The sequence below is a fragment of the Balaenoptera ricei genome, chromosome 12 (assembly GCF_028023285.1).
Source record: "Balaenoptera ricei isolate mBalRic1 chromosome 12, mBalRic1.hap2, whole genome shotgun sequence".
Classification (NCBI taxonomy): Eukaryota; Metazoa; Chordata; class Mammalia; order Artiodactyla; family Balaenopteridae; genus Balaenoptera; species Balaenoptera ricei.
In genome coordinates this window covers 82,472,255-82,493,400 of record NC_082650.1, presented here as the reverse complement: position 1 = coordinate 82,493,400, position 21,146 = coordinate 82,472,255, and the positions used below count along the sequence as shown (strand labels likewise).

General features: G+C 40.7%; 1 protein-coding gene across 2 annotated transcripts in view; it reads right to left on the bottom strand.

The window, feature by feature from the left end:
• The window catches only part of IMPG1 (interphotoreceptor matrix proteoglycan 1), a 108,059-nt gene that overhangs the window by 56,402 nt on the left and 30,511 nt on the right, over positions 1-21,146 (bottom strand). For both annotated transcript variants that reach the window (XM_059942102.1, XM_059942103.1), the window contains 5 exons: positions 14,926-14,984; positions 11,778-11,798; positions 10,189-10,436; positions 8,684-8,760; positions 7,592-7,674 (listed from right to left, as the gene is read on the bottom strand). In XM_059942102.1, coding sequence (XP_059798085.1) covers positions 7,592-7,674; positions 8,684-8,760; positions 10,189-10,436; positions 11,778-11,798; positions 14,926-14,984 — 488 coding nt within the window. The remainder of the gene's footprint in view (positions 1-7,591; positions 7,675-8,683; positions 8,761-10,188; positions 10,437-11,777; positions 11,799-14,925; positions 14,985-21,146) is intronic.

Below are 21,146 nucleotides of genomic sequence, written 5' to 3'. Positions count from 1 at the left end.
TTTCTTGTGAATTGCCACTATTTGGGGCAGGGCATTGAATTTCCCAAATATAAAATTTGGAGGACAGTACTATCTCAGCTTTGATCCAATTTGAGAGTTGGAAGGCCTTCACTTTTCAGTTTTCTCTGGGCATTGTGAAGATGGTATCTAGGGATGGAGTGTAATTGCAAGCCCCTGTTGAATGGCCGTCCCTTCCTTCTTTGAGATGAGATTTTCCCCATGGACCTTTGAACTCTTTTTATAAGTGGCATATTCCTGCTGGGAAAATTTACTGTTTGGTCCTCAATTTAGAAAAACAAGGAAGAAGAGGCAAACATGTTGACCTTAGTGGTGTAAAGTTCAGCTGAGTTTTTCTTACAAATCTTTCCAAATCTTAATTATTATCTTTTCATCTTGAAGTGGAGCAAATTAAATAACATCTTGGCCAGGCCCTTCTGGTTGAGAGTTAGGAAGTAAAATGTTTTGGCTGGGAGAGGGGCTTATTGCATATTTCCTCCACTTCATGCCTCCACATGAATCCGTGTGGTATTAATACATCCCAAGGGGTGGAACTAATTAAAGTTGTTCAGCACTCTCATTTTGACAAAAGTATTTACCAATGAGGAATATCACCTTTCATGTGAGGCTGTCTCTGGAGATGCATGAGGACCGATACACAGAGAGGTATATCCTCCAGGAGTTTACCGTCTGACACCAGAAACACTGATGGACCCAATAAAGTTGACAACACTAACAAATAGTTATGAACCCCCAAGCATGTGCCAGACACTGCTCAGTGCAGGAGTTTTTTTAAAAAGGGATAAGAACACATTCTTTCACTTCAGGAAGTCAGTCTTGGAGGGACCCCAGAGATGCATACCAATCGTTTCAATACTGAGTGGTAAATGTTTGATGGAGGTATACATACTTTTTTGTTTTAGAGTCAGGGAAAAAATGGTAATTATGTGTCTTTTCAGGTAGCAGTTGGGAAAGGCTTCACAGAGGAGGTGGCATGTTGGCTGGAACTTAAAGTATGAGTAGCAGGTCATCAGGCTAGAAGGATGGATGGGTATTATAAACACAAGAGAAAATAATTTGTGCAAAGCCACAAAGGCGTGACTATGGATGACATATTATGGCAATGGGGAGTGGAACGACCAGAATAGATAGCTGACCACTGTTTCTGTACCACTGAATTGGCTCGCTCTGAGCTGCTTTTTTAGGTAGAGCCAAAAGGGAAATAATCAAATTAACCCATCAACTCTTACTTTCATGGAGGTATTATGCTATACATTCATTCATTTACTCCTTCAACTCATTTAATATATATTAATTGCCTGTCTAGATGTTCCACGCATCTGACTTGACACTGAAGATGCTGCAATGAATAGAGACAGACCGAGTCCTTGACCTCTTGGAATATGAGCACCTGGGTTCTCTAATGGGTTCATTCAGTTTATCTCATCTCACTGATTCCTTTCAATGGAGTCAAAGGCTGAGGCCAGATTAAGAAAAGTCAGAAACGTGTGGTGTTTTAACCTATTACCCAGGTGGGGGGATGTGATGGCTAATTTGACTGGGCCATGGGGTGCCCAGATATCTGGGTGAACACTATTCTGGGTGTGTCTGTGAGGGTGTTTCAGGATGAGATTAAGATTTGAATTGGTAGACTGAGTAAAGCAGGTTCCTCCCTAACGTGGGTGGGCCTCATCCAATCTGTTGGAAGCCTGAATAAGACAAAAGGCGAAGTAAGGTGGAATTCACTCTCTCTGCCTGTCTTTGAGCTGGAACACTGGTCTTCTTTTGCTTTTGGACTTGGACTCAGATTGGGACTTACACCACTGATGTTCCTGGGTCTCCAGCTTGCTGACTGCAGATCTGGGATGTCTCAGCCTCCATAAGCATGGGAGTCAATTCCTTATAGTGAATCTATCTCTAGCTCTAGCTCTATCTCGATCTCAATCTCTATCATCTCTATCTCTATCTCTAATCTCTATCTCTATCTCTATCTCGATCTCTATCTCTATCTCTAATCTCTATCTCTAATAGCCTGTTGGTTCTGTTTCTCTGGAGAATCCAGATTAATGCAGGGAATTAAAGGCAAAACAATGTCCAATAGCAGAATAGCTCTGCCTAAAGTTTGCTTTTTCACCGTTTAAGATATTGCAATTTATTGAGAGATCTGGCTTACATCTTAAATGGAATGTCTAGCAAGTGAAAAACTGTAATTTGGGAGGGAGAACACTAAAGAGCTTCTTTTTTGATGGGTCAGATGATCATTCTAATGAACGAAAAGGAAAATGTATTGCTGCCTACGCACATGTAAACCAAACCAAACCAAACCGCACAAAATTTCTATCCTAATGATATAATACCACTTTTGAACAAGTTGGATGCATGTTATGTGGAGAACAGAATGTTGATTTTATCCTATAGGTTTATGATTCATTTCTATGAAATAGGAATAATCTTAACAGATAACTGGCTCTTCAAGAAAGAATGGGATCAACTAACCTAAAAAAATAAAAATAGAAGACCTCAGAATTCGAGACCAGATAGACACCGATTCATTTAGTGTTCTAGAGGCACATTTTGCAAGTACTTTATCTCAGGGGATTAACCACTACATTAGACTACTTAAGCTGAGAGACTTCTTTGAGTACTTGACTGAGATTTTAATGGCTTAGTGGGCGTTTGGTGACACTAACCTTAAAAACTTTCCAGGCTAGAATTATCTCAGTGATGCCAAGGTGCAGAGCTTTGGAGTCCTGGCTGTCATCTACCTGTGCTGCGGAGAGATCCAGAATTTTACGAGGGAGGGAAGCCTTGGTTCTGCCTAGAGCTGCTCTGTGTTTTCCTTCCCCTTTCTACATATATGAGTGGGATGCCTTTTTATCAGGGATGTTTCCTAGTTGGGGTCTTCATTGGTCATTGAGATATGTCCTTTCTATCCCTGGTTGGGCTGATTACGAAAACGTATGGATCTGCCTTTCATTGGCAACATAGCATACTTGCTGTGTAAACCCAGGCCAACAAATATAGTGCTTCTTGGTCAATACTAATCAAAAGCTCAGTTATGAGTGTAATTTTTATTTATGGGGCATTGACTGAAGGTTATCCAGCATAGTCATTCCTCTGGATACTCTAAAATCAATCCTTGAGTTAAGGCAGACGGTCAGCACGTGTCCCTCATGGAACCACTGTAATGACTTGGGTTCAGGCATCCGTCATGCGTCTCCAGGAAGGGCCTTCTAGGAAACACCTGACACCGAGTTTATGCTGTAGGGAGGCTGAGGCAGACAGAACGTGGTTCACCGTAACCCAGATGCTCTTTCTTAGGAGGACTCATAGGAGAAATTTTTTTCTCCTAAGCAATTACCATGCTCTAAGCATGCAGATTCCAAATTATGTGACAAATTGCATTGTCCTCACTGCACAGTCTGCTGAGAAGCTCAAAGACAAATTCATGAACCACCTAAAGCAAACAAAGAACTTTCTCATGTTTACTTTCTATACAATTTTCCGTATGGAGTCATTTGATTTAAAAAAAAATATTATTACGGTGAAACATAACATAAAATTAGACATTTTAAAGTGAATGGTTTAAATTGTAAAATGCCAAATATAAAAAAGGAGTGAGGGCAATATTCAGTTCAATATTACCTTAATTCTGTTATTCTAAAATTATTTATTAGTTATAAACATCTGATGACCTCAAAAAAAGTGAATGATTCAGTAATTGTGTTAGGAAAATTCACAACGTTGTGTAACCACCACCTCTATCTAGTTCCCAAACATTTTCATTACTCCAAGAGTCATCTGACCTATCTTTGTTTCATCTTTTCTTCCATTTTTCTTTCAGTTCTTTAAAATAAAATCTTATTGTATTTTACACAAGTCTGTAAACCATCACCACCTTTTCTGAGGAATGAGGCAGGATTTTAATAAACAAATTATTTAAAAAACCCTAAGAACCAAGAATGACTCATCTTGCGGAAGCTAAATGAAGGAGTGTAAAGAAGGGAGTGTCAATAGGAGCCCTGCGTCAGCAGTGTAGTAAAATAAAGATGGAAATGAGGCTGCTAAACTGAAAAAAGATCTGTGATTTTTGTGAAAATTGTGTCCCTATAACGTGTGAAACCTTGTGAAAACTGTGGTGAGTAGGAGGTGAGATTGTGAAGACTCAGAAGGCTAGACTATTAAAAAAAATGACAAGGTAGTGAAATAGAGAAAGAAGAGGCTGTGGGTTGAAGGCAAACAAGTTTGGGGCAATATATATATTTTTTTAAATGATGGGGCTACTAAGCCAAACATAGTGTAATAGGTGGAAGAAACTTGAATGATGGTCCTGGCTTTGCCACCAGCTACATGGTGTGACCTTGAGCAAGGCACTTCCCATCTCTAGCCTTGGTTTTCTTACCTGTGAAACATACAGCTTAACTAGAGTATGTCTAAGAGTGCTTCCAGCTTTAGTGTTCTATGGTATATTCATGAATGGAAAGAATGTATACAAAAAATGAAAGCAGTAAAGCAATTTTGAAAATACAATAATACTTTCATCATAGATATACTATCATTTTTATTAATATACCCAAAATGCTGATCTTATAATAAGGTTTTTTGATATCATAATGAAGGAAAGGAATCCAGTGAGCATTTAATATCATTCATGTCACCAAAAGGTGGTCTGTTTTATCCAACCAACTTTTAAGTGATTTAAAAGTCAAAATAGTGGTTGTTGTGAATTGTGGTTGATTATCAATGGCCATAAATGCTTTGTTACTTCTTCCATCAAGAGATAAGGTCTGGGCTTCCCTGGTGGTGCAGTGGTTGAGAATCTGCCTGCTAAATGCAGGGGACGGGGGTTCAAGCCCTGGTCTGGGAGGATCCCACGTGCCGCGGAGCAACTGGGCCCGTGAGCCACAACTACTGAGCCTGCGCGTCTGGAGCCTGTGCTCCGCAACAAGAGAGGCCACGATAGTGAGAGGCCCGCGCACCGCGATGAAGAGTGGCCCCCGCTTGCCGCAACTAGAGAAAGCCCTCGCACAGAAACGAAGACCCAACATAGCAATCAATCAATCAATCAATCAATCTTTAAAAAAGAAAAGAGATAAGGTCTATGTTCCCTCCTCTTTAATCAAGATGGACGCTATGGCTGCCTAACCATTAGTATGTGAGGAAGTGACACTGTTTCTGGGCCCTGAGGAGATTGGAACCTTCCACTTTTTTCTCTTGTGATAATGACTCCTTGAACCCAGCCGCCATGTTGAGAGGAAGCTCAAGCAGCCCCTCAGAGAGGCTACACAGTGGAGAAATGAGGCCTCCAGCCAACAGCTCTGGCTGACCACCGATTTGTCAGCTGTGTGAGTGAGCCCTCTGGAAAAAAGATCTTCGACACCAGTTGAGACACTCTGGTTGTCACAACATGGGGCAGAGAAGAGCTGTCCCTACTGTTCCCTGTCCGAATTTCAGATTTATGGGCAAAATAAGTGATTGTTGTTTTAAGGCACTAGCTTTAAGGGTGATTTGTAATGCAGAAGTAGATAACTGTATCATGCGGTTAGTATTTAGTCACTGGTAATCATGTAAACCAAATATAATCTGTATAGGTGGTTCTGCTATCATGCCGTACATGTTTTTGTGAAAAACCTTGCACTCAGTAAAATTGCATACTAATTTCACACAAGGCTTATGAGGAAAATAGGAATGAGGTAGACCACCAAACCCCGTAGAATTTTGTAAAGAGCCCTAACTAAAACAGAAACAATTCTATTAAAATTATCAGCCACAAAAAATCTTCCCTGGCATTTGCACTGAGAATCACAGAACATCCTTATCAGCCTTATATCCTGGGGTTCATGCTTCCTTAAAGACATTTTTACTTATAGTTTCACCAGGGAGCTGTATAAAGTGGGAAGTACAGAGGTTCCTAAAGCCACTATATCCACTACTTCTTGCACTGAAAAAAGACTCTTCTGCAGAATATTTGCTTTTTTTTCCCCGTAAGGTCTTCATATATTGATAAAGATTTCCTCTTTAGCTGTGAGAAAGTTTGACCCTATTGCCTCGAAAGTAAACATTCTTGAAAATTCAGAAGTGAACCAGGAACCTCAAAAATATATATATATATTATTATATTATTAATATTATTAATATATAATATAATTAATTACAATAATTATAATATAATTATATTATAATAATATAAGTATAATAATATATAATATATATTATATAATATAATTATATAATATAATAATTATATAATATATATTATATAATTATTATAATTATATAATATATAATATAATTATATAATATAATATAATTATTATAATTATAATATATTATATAATATAATTATATAATATATTATAATTATAATATAATTATATTATTAATATTATTAATATATATATCCAGACAAAGCTATAATTCAAAAAGATACATCTACCCCTATGTTCATAGCAGCACTGTTCACAATAGCCAAGACATGGAAACAACCTAAATGTCCATCGACAGATGAATGAATAAAGAAAATGTGGTATATGTACACAATGGAATACAACTCAGCCATAAAAAAGAATGAAGTAATGCCATTTGCAGCAACATGGATGGACTTAGAGATTATCGTACTAAGTGAAGTAAGTCAGACAGAGAAAGACAAATATATGATATCACTTATATGTGGTATCTAAAATATGACACAAATGAAACTATCTATGAAACAGAAATGGGCTCACAGATAGAGAGAACAGACTTGTGGTTGCCAAGGGAGAGGGGGGTCAGGGAGGGATGGATTGGGAGTTTGGGGTTAGCAGATGCAAACTAGTATATATAGAATGGATAAAAAACAAGGTCCTACTATAGAGCACAGAGAACTATATTCAATATCCTGTGATAAACCATAATGGAAAAGAATATGAGAAAGAATGTATATATATGTATAACTGAATCACTTTGCTGCACAGCAGAAATTAACACAACATTGTAAATCAACTATACATCAATTTAAAAAAATAAGTTAATTAATTAAAAAGTAAAAAAATAAAAAATATAAAGGTAAACTAGGAGGATTTCAATGTTTACTGACATCTTTACTGACCAATTACAGAGGTGCTAATTGGCACTAAAGAAACACACATAGCAGAACAGACAGTATCCGGGGTCAGCCTGTGTATGGCGAATAGGAATACAAACACTGATTGTAAGAGCCCAATCCTCTGTCGCCATAGTCCCTTGTCATGGACGTGGGCCTTAGGACCTACCTTGTCCTGACAGACTCTCAGGTTTGAAGCCCAGTTGAGATGGCTGTTCTGGGTGGGCAGCGGTTGGGGCTGCTTTGGTTTCAGCTTCTTTCACCAGATCCGTCAGGAAAGGGCTGTCAGTGCTCTCTGTGGGACTGGGGATGAGAGCTGAGGAAAGGATGCTGAGGGTGACCACCTCTTTAGAAGAAGGTGGTTCAGTGGACAGCTCTTCTGTTGGAAACAGTGGTGGGACCCAACCTTCTCCTGGGTGAAGGATGACTTTATCACTGGTCTTTGAGATAGTGTCATAGATGGATTCCTCAAAGAGGATGTTGTCAACTAACACAGACTCTGTGGGGAGTAACTCACCAGGTAGACTCTGTCCTGCTCTGTCCACTGTCTCCAGCATGGGTTGACCAAGAGGAAGTTCTGGACTCAGAGTAGCAACCTGAAGAAGGAATTTAGGACAGATGTTGACAAGGGACATTTCTCTGTATGTGAGAAGGGTTATACTCTGTATTTTTTCTTTTCATTTAAATTGAAGCAAATCATTTTGTAGTTGACTTGAATCTATTGTGGATTCTGCTATAGGTTCTGATACAGAAACATGTCCTGAAAGGAAAACATGCATTGATACAGTAGTAAAATATGATCTCTTGGCTGAGTCTGCCTGTATAGGGTTAACTGATACCCAAAATACTTTGAAACGTGTGTCAATCATATTTGAACTTATGAATTTTTTTATTTAAAAAGGGAATAAAGCTTAGCGCTTCCATTTATGAACACCATAGTGACAACTTTTGGCATAAATTAAATGGAAATAGCTTTAAATGAAATACAAAAGTTATTACTGAATTCATTATTTTTTACTTCCTAAGATATTAATTTATCCTTACAAACCCCCATAAATAAATATATAGATAAGACCTTAAGACTTAAGAACAAACTTATAAAGTATCTTTGTCATATTTATTTCAGAAAGTCAAAGTTAAATAATATATTCTGCTTTAAGTATTTTTTCAGTTCACGAACATGTATTTGTTTTAACAAACATGGCAATTCCTGACTCACTGAAACAGAGCTCTAATTATGTTGAAGGAAATTTGGAATTTAAGGATATTTGAAATGCAAGTTGTATTATATTTTATTAATACAGATAGTGGAAGTGGGTAAGCAAGTACTGCCTGTAAAAAGCAGAAAAGAATTTTATTTATTTATTTATTTATTTGTTTATTTCTTGAGTGTAGTTGATTTACAATGTTGTGTCAGTTTCAGGTGTACAGCAAAGTGAATCAGTTATACACATACGTATATTCATTCTTTTTTAGATTCGGGAAAGAATTATATTTAGCATTGCAGAGGGGATCTTGCTCTGTTCAGTCCTTAAGCTGATTTTTTCTGATGGAAGATTTCGAGGCTTTGTTCCTCTTTGAAGAACAGAAGGACAGCAGACTCACCTTTGTGATATCAGCGAGGAGAGTGGGCAGCACCGATTGGGTGTCAGGATCAAGAGCTGGCAAAGACCCAACAATTTCTGTGGGTGAAAAATCACAAGGTTTGAGTGTTTCTTTTTCTTTTTTTCTTTTGTGGTTGGAGCAGTAAAACAGTGAAGGTGCGGAAATGTGGCAATAATCAGTTCTTAAGGAGTGGTACAACAAATCATCAAGAAATCAGCATCAGATGCACTTGTGGTCATTGGTCTGAGTGATCTGCTGCAGGATGGATGCAAGGGGTGCATCTTGCAAGTCTATGGGATAAGAACAGTTATTAAGGTGGATTTTCAGGGTGTTTAGTTTTGTTGTACACATTTGGACCAAGCACGCCAACTGATTGGCTAGGCCAGTGGGGACAAAAATATAAATAAGTTGACAAAGAAAGAAATGGCTAGAATAAATACTGGAACCAAGGACCGAATGTGAGTCCTTGAGAGTCCTACTTCTACCCTGAAGCCCAATTCTCAGATTATCCCAAAGGGTTCAACCAAGAGACCAACCCAGAGTACCAGATGCTCTCAGAGAGGAGTCTGAAGTTTTCACTGAACTTTCCTCGCCTAGAAATTCAAAAGTGAACCGAGAGGATTTTAATGTTTACTGACAACTTTAGTGACGTACCCTACATCTCATCCCAAGGGATCTTTGTAAAGTTTTCCAGAGTTGAGTTTGACTATCTAAACTACAGAAACAGAACTGACAGAGAATGCCAGTTTCATGCCATGTCATATTAAGATGGCATCTCTAGTGCCCATCTATTATGCCAAGAGTACTGGGTGAAGAGTTCCAGGCTCCTGTGTCCCTCCAGGCCCCCTCTGAGGACCCTGAGTGAGCCTGATTATCTGTTGATTTCTTTAGATCCACGATCTTCTCTCCCCACTACTCCCTGCCCTGGGAGGTTGACTTATATGGACCATATCAGTGGTTCCTTGCTCCCTGTCTTTGGGATGGCTTAGATCATTAGGCAGCCCTTCAGGCCTGGAGGTAGTAGTGGGGCCTTGGTGCTTCTAGCCCCAGGGAACTGTCCTAGTCCTCTGGGCATTAGGGAAACCTTTATAAATAGTCCCTTTATCAAACTCCTTTCAAATTATCCTAATTCAAATGTGCCATCTGGAACCTGACCCATTTACTAGATGAGGGAATCTGGGCTGTGCCAGGGGAACAGAACTTTCCTCGGGTTCTTCTCCCTACCTGGGCTCCACTGGATGACTGTGGTTGAGCCAGACTGAGCTGAGCCTCTTGGCTTCCCTAGAGCTATTTTTGGTGTGAAGTGGTCACGAAAGGCTCATTGAATGAGACCCAGGGGGCAGTGAGGGAAGACAGAAATGATAAACATCCATGATTTGCCTGTCACCGAAATGACTGACTCTACAGGACCCAAGTTAAAATGACAGTGACGAGGAGATAGTCACACTTCCTCATCTCTCTGTCAGGATGAGGATAAACTCAGAACTATGAAATCACCCACTGACCATCAGTGAACTGAATTGACCCCATATCCAAGGACGGGTCTTCCTCCAGAGCTTTGCTGATCAGCTTTCTGAGGTCTAAAGCTGTGGGGTAGATTTCCATTTGCTTGTCTTCCTCCATCGTCCCATGAAGGTCTCCTTCACTTTCAATTTTGTTGGAATCAAAAGACAGGAGGTCACCTGCAGGGCCTTTTGCTTCTGCCTTGTCTCTCTGAAAGATGGCTGTAAGTTGCATCTCTGTAGAGCTTGACCTGTAGATCGCAGAGGACACATCACATCCAAAGCCATTGTTACATGCCTTGTAGAGAGAATCACTATGTTGCTACAAAGCTTCAGGACAGCTTCAACCTCTTTCCTGACGGGCTTTTAACGAATATCACACACTTGAAACTAATTTCAGTGTTTGTCAGAAATTTGAAAGGTAGAAAAAGAATTGACATCTATTTCAGCTCTGAAATAGAGTGTATGATGGGACTGAAATCCAGCTTGAAGAGAGACTATTAACTGTATCAAGTGACCATAAATTTTCACTTCAGGTCTTTGTGAAAAAGTTAATTGTCAAGAGTTGCTGGTATTGATCAGTGTCTTCGTGGTCTTATAAGTGCCAATCAGCAAGAAGGATGAATTTTCTTTTTTTTTTTTTTCCTACAAGTAGCCTCCTGTAGGATATAGCAGGGGGACAACAACATGTACGTGTTTAGCCAAGTCAAAGCTTCAGTTCTCAAGGCTATTTCTTTTCTACTTTTTTGAAGAAGTATTTTTTAATTAAAAAATACAACACTATATTAAACATAATCTCTTCTTCCCTCAAGTTGCTTTTAAAATAACATCTTAGAAGGAAGATGTGAGAAAAGAGAAAGGGAAGTAGTTCATGATTAACTGTATTTGTTATCATATTTATTGAATCAGCACCATTACTCATGTAAACATGAAATAGGATCCTCTCTAGCTCTGTCCTCTAGGACCAGGTTTTACCTCTTAGTTTATGCCATAAATCCACACAGAGGGATACAAAAATGTTTTAAAGGCCACAGGAACCGATAATGTGTATTCTCGGCAGTTCTTCAGGTCACACGATCAGTCAGTGTCTACAGTTGGTTATTTCCCCAATTAAAGGAGCCAAGCTGGATATAGTGGGCCCTTTCCCCATTCACACTGACCTGGGAACCAAGTGGCAAATTAGTTCCTCTGCTTTATTACAGACTTAGGCGGCTTGCATGCACAAGTGTGCATCCAGACTGACAACTTCCCATCACAAATGACATTTAAGAAATTGTTGAAACATACTTGCATCACAGATATGTGTTTTTATGTTTTTCTTTTGAAAAGCTTTTGAGTTTTATAGAACACACTTCCGCTGATCAGGTCACTGTTTACCTGCTTCTCCACGTAGTGATTTTGATTTGAGGGTTCTTTTCTACTACTGAGCAATTGATCAAATACTCCCATTTAAATAAGACACCAATAAAAAGACACTGGCTTATCCCAGACTTTATATGTAAAAATAATCTGTAAGAGTTTAGCACATAAATGTGTGTGTGGGGGGGAAGGTACTATATTTCAAAACATTAAAAAAAAATACTTCAAATTACCCATCTCTTTCTTTCTTTGGTCTTCATTTCATCATACACAACGGGAACATGCAAGGGAGAAAGAATTTTCATGAAATTTATTGAGACATTCGATGAATCAATCACATACAAAAAAAAGTTTCATTGTCTCCCATGTTGGTTCAGAGCTTTGAAGGAAACATATAAACTGCCCTCAGACTTTGGATAGAAGTTTAGAGGACCATATGAATCTCAGGAAGTAAACATTATTCTATGATGTTTCTTATTAGGATTTGAGCCTTAGTTCAAAGATTTTAGGTACTTAAACTCTTTGATTTCCTTATATTCCTTTTACAGAGGCTTCAAATATATCCTATACAGCTTAGGTTTTCAGTGGGGTGCTGGTGTCAGGAAGTTGTTTTAAAAAGTATTTTATAAATGGGTTTCTCATCCCCTTAGTTTATTCCTGAATGTAATTTATCTGAGACCAGACACTGGAACTGGAGTTTTGTTGACTGTTTTTTGAATTGCTTTACTCAGTAAGCCTTGAGGGGATGGAACAATTCACCATGCAACAGGTTGCAGGAAAAGCAAACACCTGTTTACCGAGTGGGTGGTCTGTTGCAGGCAGTTTACATGCTTCTTCACTTAATCTTTTCAACAACACGATCACCATTTTATAGATAAGGGAAGATGCAGAGAGAGGGAAAGCTGTCAGTGGGAAAGTAGCAGAGCCGAGATTCCAACCCTGGCCTGGAAGACCATAAGCCTGGGCTCATTTTGCCACGCCACCACCTGTTTGTGCCAGAAAAAAAGCCCATTTGGTCACCAGACTGACGACAACATTTTGCACTTCTCTGGGCATATAACGTGAATTTAGTTTAGAAGCTCATCTGTCTTCACTCACTGTAGACTAGTTTGCATTATCGAGAGTTAAATGCAAATGGAATTATATCATACTCCTTTATTTGGGCATCTTTCACTCAACATAATTATTCTGAGATGGATCTATGCTGTTGTGCATTCCAGTAGTTCATTCTTTTGCTGAGTAGCAGTCTATGGTAAGAATATACCACAATTTGTTTATCTATGACTCTGCTGATGGCCATTTGGGTTGTTTCCAGTTCTTGGCTAATACAAATTAAGCTGCTGTGGATATCTGTGTACACATTTTTGAAGGAATATACCCTCCAACAAGATTGAATGATTGTTAATAGTTTCTCATATTTGCTTTAAGAGATAAAGCAATATTTAAAGTGGAACTTTTAATGTTCCTCCTTATAACTGTGTTAATAATAGATGTTCTAACTTCTTCCCAGTTGTGTTAAAGGAATAAAATGAGGTCACTAACATAAAAGTACTTGTTTAATTGTAGATCAGGTTTTATAAGAGTGAGCTCACAGAAAAAGGGTACCTTGAGGCTCCTGGGATTTTAGGTCTTCTGTGGAAGAATCTGGCTCCATGAGAAATCAATTTCCTTCATAACAAGTTTACTTTACAATATTCTGAGCATTGCTTTTCATGATTAAAAGTTTGCCACACTCATAAGCATATTATTTATTGTATTCGGGGGTCAAAATGTTTTCTGGGAGACTAAGTCTACATAACATAAGGGAAATCACTGGGAAAATGTGATCAAATATACTTTATAAGCATCCTTGACAGAAAGAAGGATAAACTCACAGAGAAAAACACACGGGAAAGATGCAGTTTCAGAAGATATAATAACTTTAAAATATTTACCTTGCAAAATTTCATCACCTAACATTTTGGTTTTCTTCTGAAACAGATTTTTCTTTTTAATTATTAGTTTTTCATTTATTTGAAGGGAGGAGATAATGAGCATTGGAACATTCACCAAGAGAACTGTTCCTATCATTTCCTTCAGGTTTAAGTTAAAAATTTGTTCTTTAACTGCAGTGGTCTATCCAGAAGACCTTGCATCTATGCAGAGTATTCTCCTATCCCCTTTTATTTCTCTCTAATGCATCTGATTTCACATGGAATACTGTAGAGCAGCATCTTGAAATAAAGAAACATGAGTCTGCTTCGGTAAATGTTAAGGGTTTCATCTGTTGTTACTTTCATGGTTCAACGTGTTCTTCCTCTGGAGTCACACACATCAGAGGGGCCTGAGAGCTTCCAGAGAAATAAATGGGTGGAGCCCCCCACCTACACGGCTGTTCTTTGTGAGCATGTGGGACCCACCCTGTGGACCTTCTTGCTTTAAGACAACAGATGGGGACAGGCCAGGAAGAACTTCGAGAGAGGCCTGTCCTCCTGTTTTACAAATCCCCCTCAGCGCAAGGGATGGACTTAGAATGGACTTAGCAGAGGATGGACTTCCTCTGCTCACACCAGGGCTGATGTATGTATGCCCTGTGGCACAGTTAAAAAAATACCACATTATGATCCCCCTTGTAGATGTTTTGAATGGTGAGAACTTAAAAGAAAGATGCAAAAGTCTTGCCAAAACTCCTGAACCCACATTGGAATATTGAGATGCTAATGGATATAGGCCTGCTTATGGGAAATCTGTGGGAACATGATGGAACCCTGCTTTAGCGTGGCACTATTTTATTTCATGTCTTCTATTTAAATATTCAATTTTATAAATTTTGCATGGTAATACATTACTATGGACCAGACATCAGAATGGTATAAAAGTACGGTCAGACATCAATGTGATAAAACCGGTATTAATCGTTCCATCCCCATCCCTGTCTACCCAATTCTCTTACCCCTATAGGTACCACTTTTGATTAGTTTCCCGTCTCCCTAGGATCAGCCTGATTTGCTTAAATGATGACGGTATTTAGCATTGGATAGGAAACCAGGCAATTGACATCTAGGTAACTAATTGCTGCTTTTCTGTACCTGTCTCTGCTGAGGGATTTTCCTAAGAGGTTCGGTAAATGACATTGCCAAAGACAGCGATGAGCTCTCTGCAGAAAGCCGTGTTTCTGACTCCGGAGGAAGGAAGGAGGACGGCTCCTGTGTTACTCCTTAAAAATCACCTAGAGTCACGTTCTAATTAGACAACTCCTTCATCTGAGATGTATTCAGATTTCAGGATTTGGTGGAGCTAAACAATTGGGGTAAAAGTGACCTTAAAATCCTCATGACATCGCTTTTAAAAGGGGATAGCGAGAAAGTAAGTTAAAAATTGAGAAGAGTCCGATTCTCTTACCTAAATCCTGACACATGGATTTCTTTGAATCCTGGAAGTTTCTTAAATACCTTTTGCATCTGCAGAGAGAAAGAAATTTATGAAATACACTTTGGTTCTACTGGGTCACATCTTACCTAATTGAAAAAGCCTAAACACTTTTGATGAGTTAGGGGAAAACAGTGAAAATGGAAAATTGAAGTAACGATTGAGGCCAAACTTTTTGTTCTCATTTATTTCTGAAACCCAGAGGAAGGTGTTTTGCTATTTATTTAAAAGCTGTAATTGGGTAGTTCTGACCTGCTTTACTGGTTACTTTACATAAAATATGAAATAATTTTTAGGTGGTATTTGGAAGAAACTTTTTTGGCTACAGTATTTTTATTTATACACAGAGTAATGATCATATTTTCTGAATTGAATTATATGATTTGGAAAATATCTGTAATATTAAAGGGATTATTAAAGTCAAACTGGCTGCTGTACCTAAATAACATGGTAGAAGCATCCATCAAACTAGTGAATATAACAAAAAAGAAGCAGACTCACAGAGAGAACAAGCTAGTGGTTACCAGTGGGGAGAGGGAAGGGGGGAGGGGCAAGGTAGGGGTAAGGGGTTAAGTACAAACTATTAGGTATAAAATAAGCTACAAGGGGCTTCCCTGGTGGCGCAGTGGTTGAGAACCTGCCTGCTAATGCAGGGCACACGGGTTCGGGCCCTGGTCTGGGAAGATCCCACATGCCGCGAAGCAACTGGGCCCGTGAGCCACAATTACTGAGCCTGCGCGTCTGGAGCTTGTGCTCCGCAACAAGAGAGGCCGCGACAGTGAGAGGCCCGCGCACCGCGATGAAGAGTGGCCCCCGCTCGCCACAACTAGAGAAAGCCCTTGCACAGAAACGAAGACCCAGCACAGCCATGAATAAATATTTAAAAAAAAAAAAAAAAGCTACAAGGATCTATTGTACAACACAGGGAATATAGCCAATATTTTATAATAACTATAAATGGAGTAAAACCTTTAAAAATTGTGAATCACTGTATTGTACACCTGTAACATACCATATTGTACAGCAACCGTATTTCAATTGAAAAAAAAAAGAATGAGTAAAAAAAATAGTAGAAGCAAACTCTAATCTCATTAGTTTTGCTCTTAGATTTATGTGGACTTTACATTTTCTTGATTTCATCTTGCTCATGCGGTGCGTAATCAGAACAGCTTACAATTGCAGTGCTCAATGGCTCCCCGATCCACGGCAGCCTGGCTTCTGTCTCTGGGTTCCCCCAGCAAGGATGGTCCTCTCCAAACCCAGGGGCACTTTGCACTCCTTTTCCACGGAGTCCCTGCTTTTCTCGGGTTCTTCTTCCATCTCTCTGGCCACTTTCTCAGTCTCCTTCACTCCATCCTCTTTCTGACTTCACCCTCTCCCTCAGCTGTAAGGGTTCTGCAGGTCTGCGTTCTCAGCCCCCATCGCACACACGCTCCCATGGATGCGGGAAGCTCTGTTGTGGGTTCTGTGCTAGGCTCTCAGGACACATCACCATGGAAATGGGCTCTGCCCCATCCAGTTGACTCGTGGGAGGCAGGGAGGCAAGAGAGACCACGAGGAAGTGATAGCAGTTAGTAGTAAAGCGCTGAAGGGAGGGCCCACCTTGTCCCCCTTTCCCTGCACCCACTCCCCTCTGCCTCTCGTTGGGGGATCTGGTTTTCTCCCACGGCTTCCACAACCACCTGAGATGCAGCTTGGAGTTCTTCACATGAAAATCCCAACTTTGCCACCAACGAAATACGCCCAAACCAGAGTGAATCTCTTCCTTCCAGATCTGCCTTTCCTCCCGGGCTCCCTGTCTCGGTCAGGGTCACAAGCACCCATGGTCTTCCATCCAGAGAGCCCAGCAACCCTACACACCTTCCCTCTGTGCTCCTGCTGTCCAGTCACCAATGCCTGCTAGTCTGAATTCCACATGACTTCTGTTTCCACCACGTTCTTCTTATCCCCATGGCAGGCACACCCTCACTGTCTCCCCTCTGACACTGCTGAATGGTTTTCTGGATGCGTGTAGGGGGAGGGAAGGGAAATGGGTTTTGGGGGTGTGCTGGGGCGGGCGAAGCAAGATGTCCCCTTGACTACACTTTCTTCCCAAGTTAGTCATTCCCTATCTGTTGCTTTTCACTAAAAATCCTGTGATGGGCTGCAGTGCCTACTGAATAAGGTCCAAATCTTTAGAATGATATTCAAGACCCTCCACAATCTGCCCCTCCAAGTACCTTTCCATTTGCACTTCCTGCCATCCTTACCCCCTCGGCCAATATCGTGTCCTCTGGTCACACTAAACGAACTCCTGTGTCTCCCCAAATATGACACGTATTTCCTCCGGACTTCTGTGACCTTTTTTTTCCCCTTTAGCCCCAAATGCAACTTCTCCTACCTTCTCCTCATTGACTGCCTCCCCCATGCCATCATTCAAAGGCAGCTCAAGCATCTTCTCTACTGAAAAGCATTTGTAGCTCCCCCAAGTCAGGCTCCATTATTTCTTCTCCCTACTGTTGTAGAACTTATTGCCATACGTCCTGTAAAACCGTCCATGAAGGGCATGCCGTCTCTTCATTGAGATTATGCTTCCTGGGCTCAGGGATTGTGTCCTATTTATTCTTCTTTATCTCCTTTCCTCCCAGTCCCTAGCAGATCGTCATCCATGTAGTAGGGACCCAGAAAACTTTGCTTAATCGACTTGAGAACAACTTTTCTTTCTCTAAACTCATCAATATGCCACTGCCTTGTCACTGTATCTAAAATTACTGCTGAGTCTACATGATCTATGCCAAAGACTAGAGCGGTAATGCACAGATAATCCCCAAATCACTTACGTTGGGCTTTGGAGTGCATCGTGGATTTTTTTTTTCTCCAGCAGACTGATTTACCATCTAAATTATATTTTATTGTACCAGTATTAAAAGTAGTTTTGTTCCCTGAGTGTGTAACAACTGCAGTGATGAAGGTAGCTCAGCTTTTGGGTGATGTGGAGATGGCTGTACACACCTGAGTTTAAATATCGGTTCTGCTACCTTCTAGCTGCAAGACCTTGAGTTTATCACTTAATCTCTCTGAATCTTGGTCTCCTTAGCCAAAATGGGATAACAATATGTATATCGTAAGGTTGTCATAAGGAATAACTAGTGAGTGCCTGACACGGTGAGCAGAGAGCTGGTAATATTGTTTTATTTATTTACTTAGTCTTTGCCTCCTCTACTGGATTCCCAGTTCCTTAAAGCTCGATTTACTTTTACTTCCTCAGTGGGCACATAGCATGGAGGCTGGCAAGGCAGAGCAAGCCTTCAGTCAGTTGTTTTTGACAGACTTCACGGGGGAAGGACAGGATGAAGGTCCTCACAGAGGTCAAGGCAGGGGGCCTGGGTAATAAGTTCCCGTGCCTCCACTCCCACCTCATGGTGGGCTTCATAGAGGTGAGAGAGGAGGCCAGGTTCCGCAGAGCTGATCTTTATTACGGGGGCAGGTGGGAAAGCCCGGTGGATGCCCCGTGACAAATGGCTTTGGGGCCACAAGGCATCTGTGCCCCCAAATGCCATTCCAGTGACAGCCCCTGGCGTGGACTGTTTTAAGTGTAAGCTGCAGGTTCTGGAGCTCAAGGTTCAGACCCTGACTTGTCCATCTTTCTGGTCCAGGATACCAGCGATGCCGTTACACATCTGAAAACGATCCGTCACACACAGAACTGCTTCCGGAGAAGCCCCGGCCGCGACGTGCGCAGCAGGGAGCCTCGTGGGGAGATCAGCCCCTAAGTCCCGGCTCCCGTGGACGGGATTGATTGCTCGTGTCCGTGTCCTCTCTGTGAACCTGGCTGTGACTGATTAAGAATCAGCTTTGATTAGGAGGGTGCAGAAGGCATCTAAGGAGGCGATGACAAAGGCCTTCGGTTAATTCTGCTAACTTATCTTCTGGAGAACTTCTGATCATGGAGTGGCTAACCACTAAATTGCTAATTAAGTGCCCAGTTAACCTTATTAATAATGTGAAATGCACAGAGGCCGTCCTGATTCTGCTGGAATATATGTTAAAAAAAAAAGGCAGCCGTGTTGAGTTCTCCTGGATGTTTGCACAAGAGAAAGCATTCAGACAACAACTAAGCATTCCTTTTGACATTTGTGTTAAATTGGTCATTAAGTTTATTGTGGAAATTAAATTACTGCAAAGCACTGGCCATTAATTCCTGATTAGGCCTGAATGGCTGAGCTAATGCAAGTGTTGGGCTGTGGTGAGGCTCGCTGGTTATCTCCTGGCAGCTGCTGGGCGGTCGGACTGCTCAGGTGCCTGGAAGGGGAACAGATGTGCTGAGAAGAGGGGCTCCAGTGACCAAGTAAATGGAACCAGCAAGACTGATGTGATGGCCTCTGGAACAAGATCCAGCAAGACATACTCTTCTTTGGTTGATAAATTTTTCAGAGGCATGTTCATTTGCTGATACAAAACTCCTTTCCCCATGTATATTTATTTGGGAAAAATAGAAAGTATAGCATAGTGATTAAGAGCAGGGGTTCCGGTGCCAGGCTACGTGGGTCTGAACCTTGGCTCTGCCAGTTAATAGGTGTGACGTTGTTGGGTGTATTAATTAATCTCCCTGCATCTCAGTATCCTCACTTGTCCAAAAGAGAAATGATTTTACTTTAAGTATAGAATCCTATAAAAAAATCCCGTTAATATATATAAAACGTTAAGAACAGTGCTCCTATTTCGATACAGAGCATTTTAGACTTGGAAAGGCACTTCGAGGTCATCTTTAGTTTCTAAATGAGGAATCAAGGTCATGGAAGTGATCCCCAAATTCTCATGGCTAATTCTTGGGCAGAAACAAGACTAAAACTCAGACTTAAAAAAATTATGATTTCTCTGCATTCTTTTACATCAGGTTGTTTTAGGTGCTTAGAAAATTAACAACAGGTCAGTGAAGACCGTCTATGGCCAATTATCCAATTTTAAGATAATCTGACTAGCCTAAGGATCTGTTGAAAAGAATATTTCAAAGAACAAATAGAAAAGTTAACAGACAATTCTTTAATTCATTCTATCTACTAATCCATGTCTAAGTACTTCTCTGGTTCATAAATATCCCATGCTGATGCTTTCTCTTTGAAGTTCATAGAAAAGATTCTTTACATTTTATTGACTGAATGCTGATGCAGGGAGAGGTTGGAGGTTGAGAATGTTTCTGTTATTCATCCCCTCTCCAGCTGAGAGGAGGAAAGCATTGAACTTTCCAAGTACGAGAGCTAGGCACCTGTTGTTCCCTGGCCACGCTAAGATGCTTGGGCACCCAGCCTGTTCATAAACGTAGTTCATGGTTACATCATCTCACGGATGCTTCTAATTTCAATTGCATTTCTACAAACAGTTACTGAGTAGTTAACTGCATCCCAAGCCCTGTATTAGGAGGTAAGCAGCAGAGATGAAAGAAGCAGTTCCTGCCCTCAAGGAGAAGCTCATGCCCTCATGTCAGTGAGTGTGGCTGGAGAGCAGAGGGGAGTGGTGACAACGAAAGCCATAGACGTGTAAACAAACAATCTCAAGACAAGGTGATAAGTGCTGTGACAACAGTGGGCACCGGGTGTTAGCCCAGAGGAGAGGCACCGAACCCAGGACGCGTAGAGAGAACATTTCATGACGAAGTTTGTGAAATGCAACTCAGGGAAGGGCATTCCAGACAGAGAAGGCAGCCCATGTAAAGACTAAAGGTAAGAAAAGATTTGCAAGCAGTTTGCATTTCTGGAAAGTAGAGTGTAAAGAGGGGGATGGTAAGGAACTGGTGTTAAGAGGAGGCTGGAAAGGAAGGCAGGAGTCTTATCATGGCACATAAATGCCAAGTTCAGCATGACAGTTTGGATTTATCCTGCAGAGAATGAAGAGCTTTTTAAATTAACCAGGAACAGGCAGCTGCGATGATGGTCAGAGATGGAAGAGCCATCTTGGGATAGTGTCTTGATTTAGTGACAGATGATGTGGACCACATAACTTCTTCCACTTATCACCCATGAAGAATGCCAGGCCTTTTAAAAATAACAAGTGCTGGAGAGGGTGTGGAGAGAAGGGAGCCCTTGTGCACCGTTGGCGGGAATGTAAATGGTGCGGCTACTATCGAAACAGTGCAGAGATTCTTCAAAAAATTAAAAATAGAACTATCATATCATCCAGCAATTCCACTTCATTCCAGTTCTGGGGGTTTAGCTGAA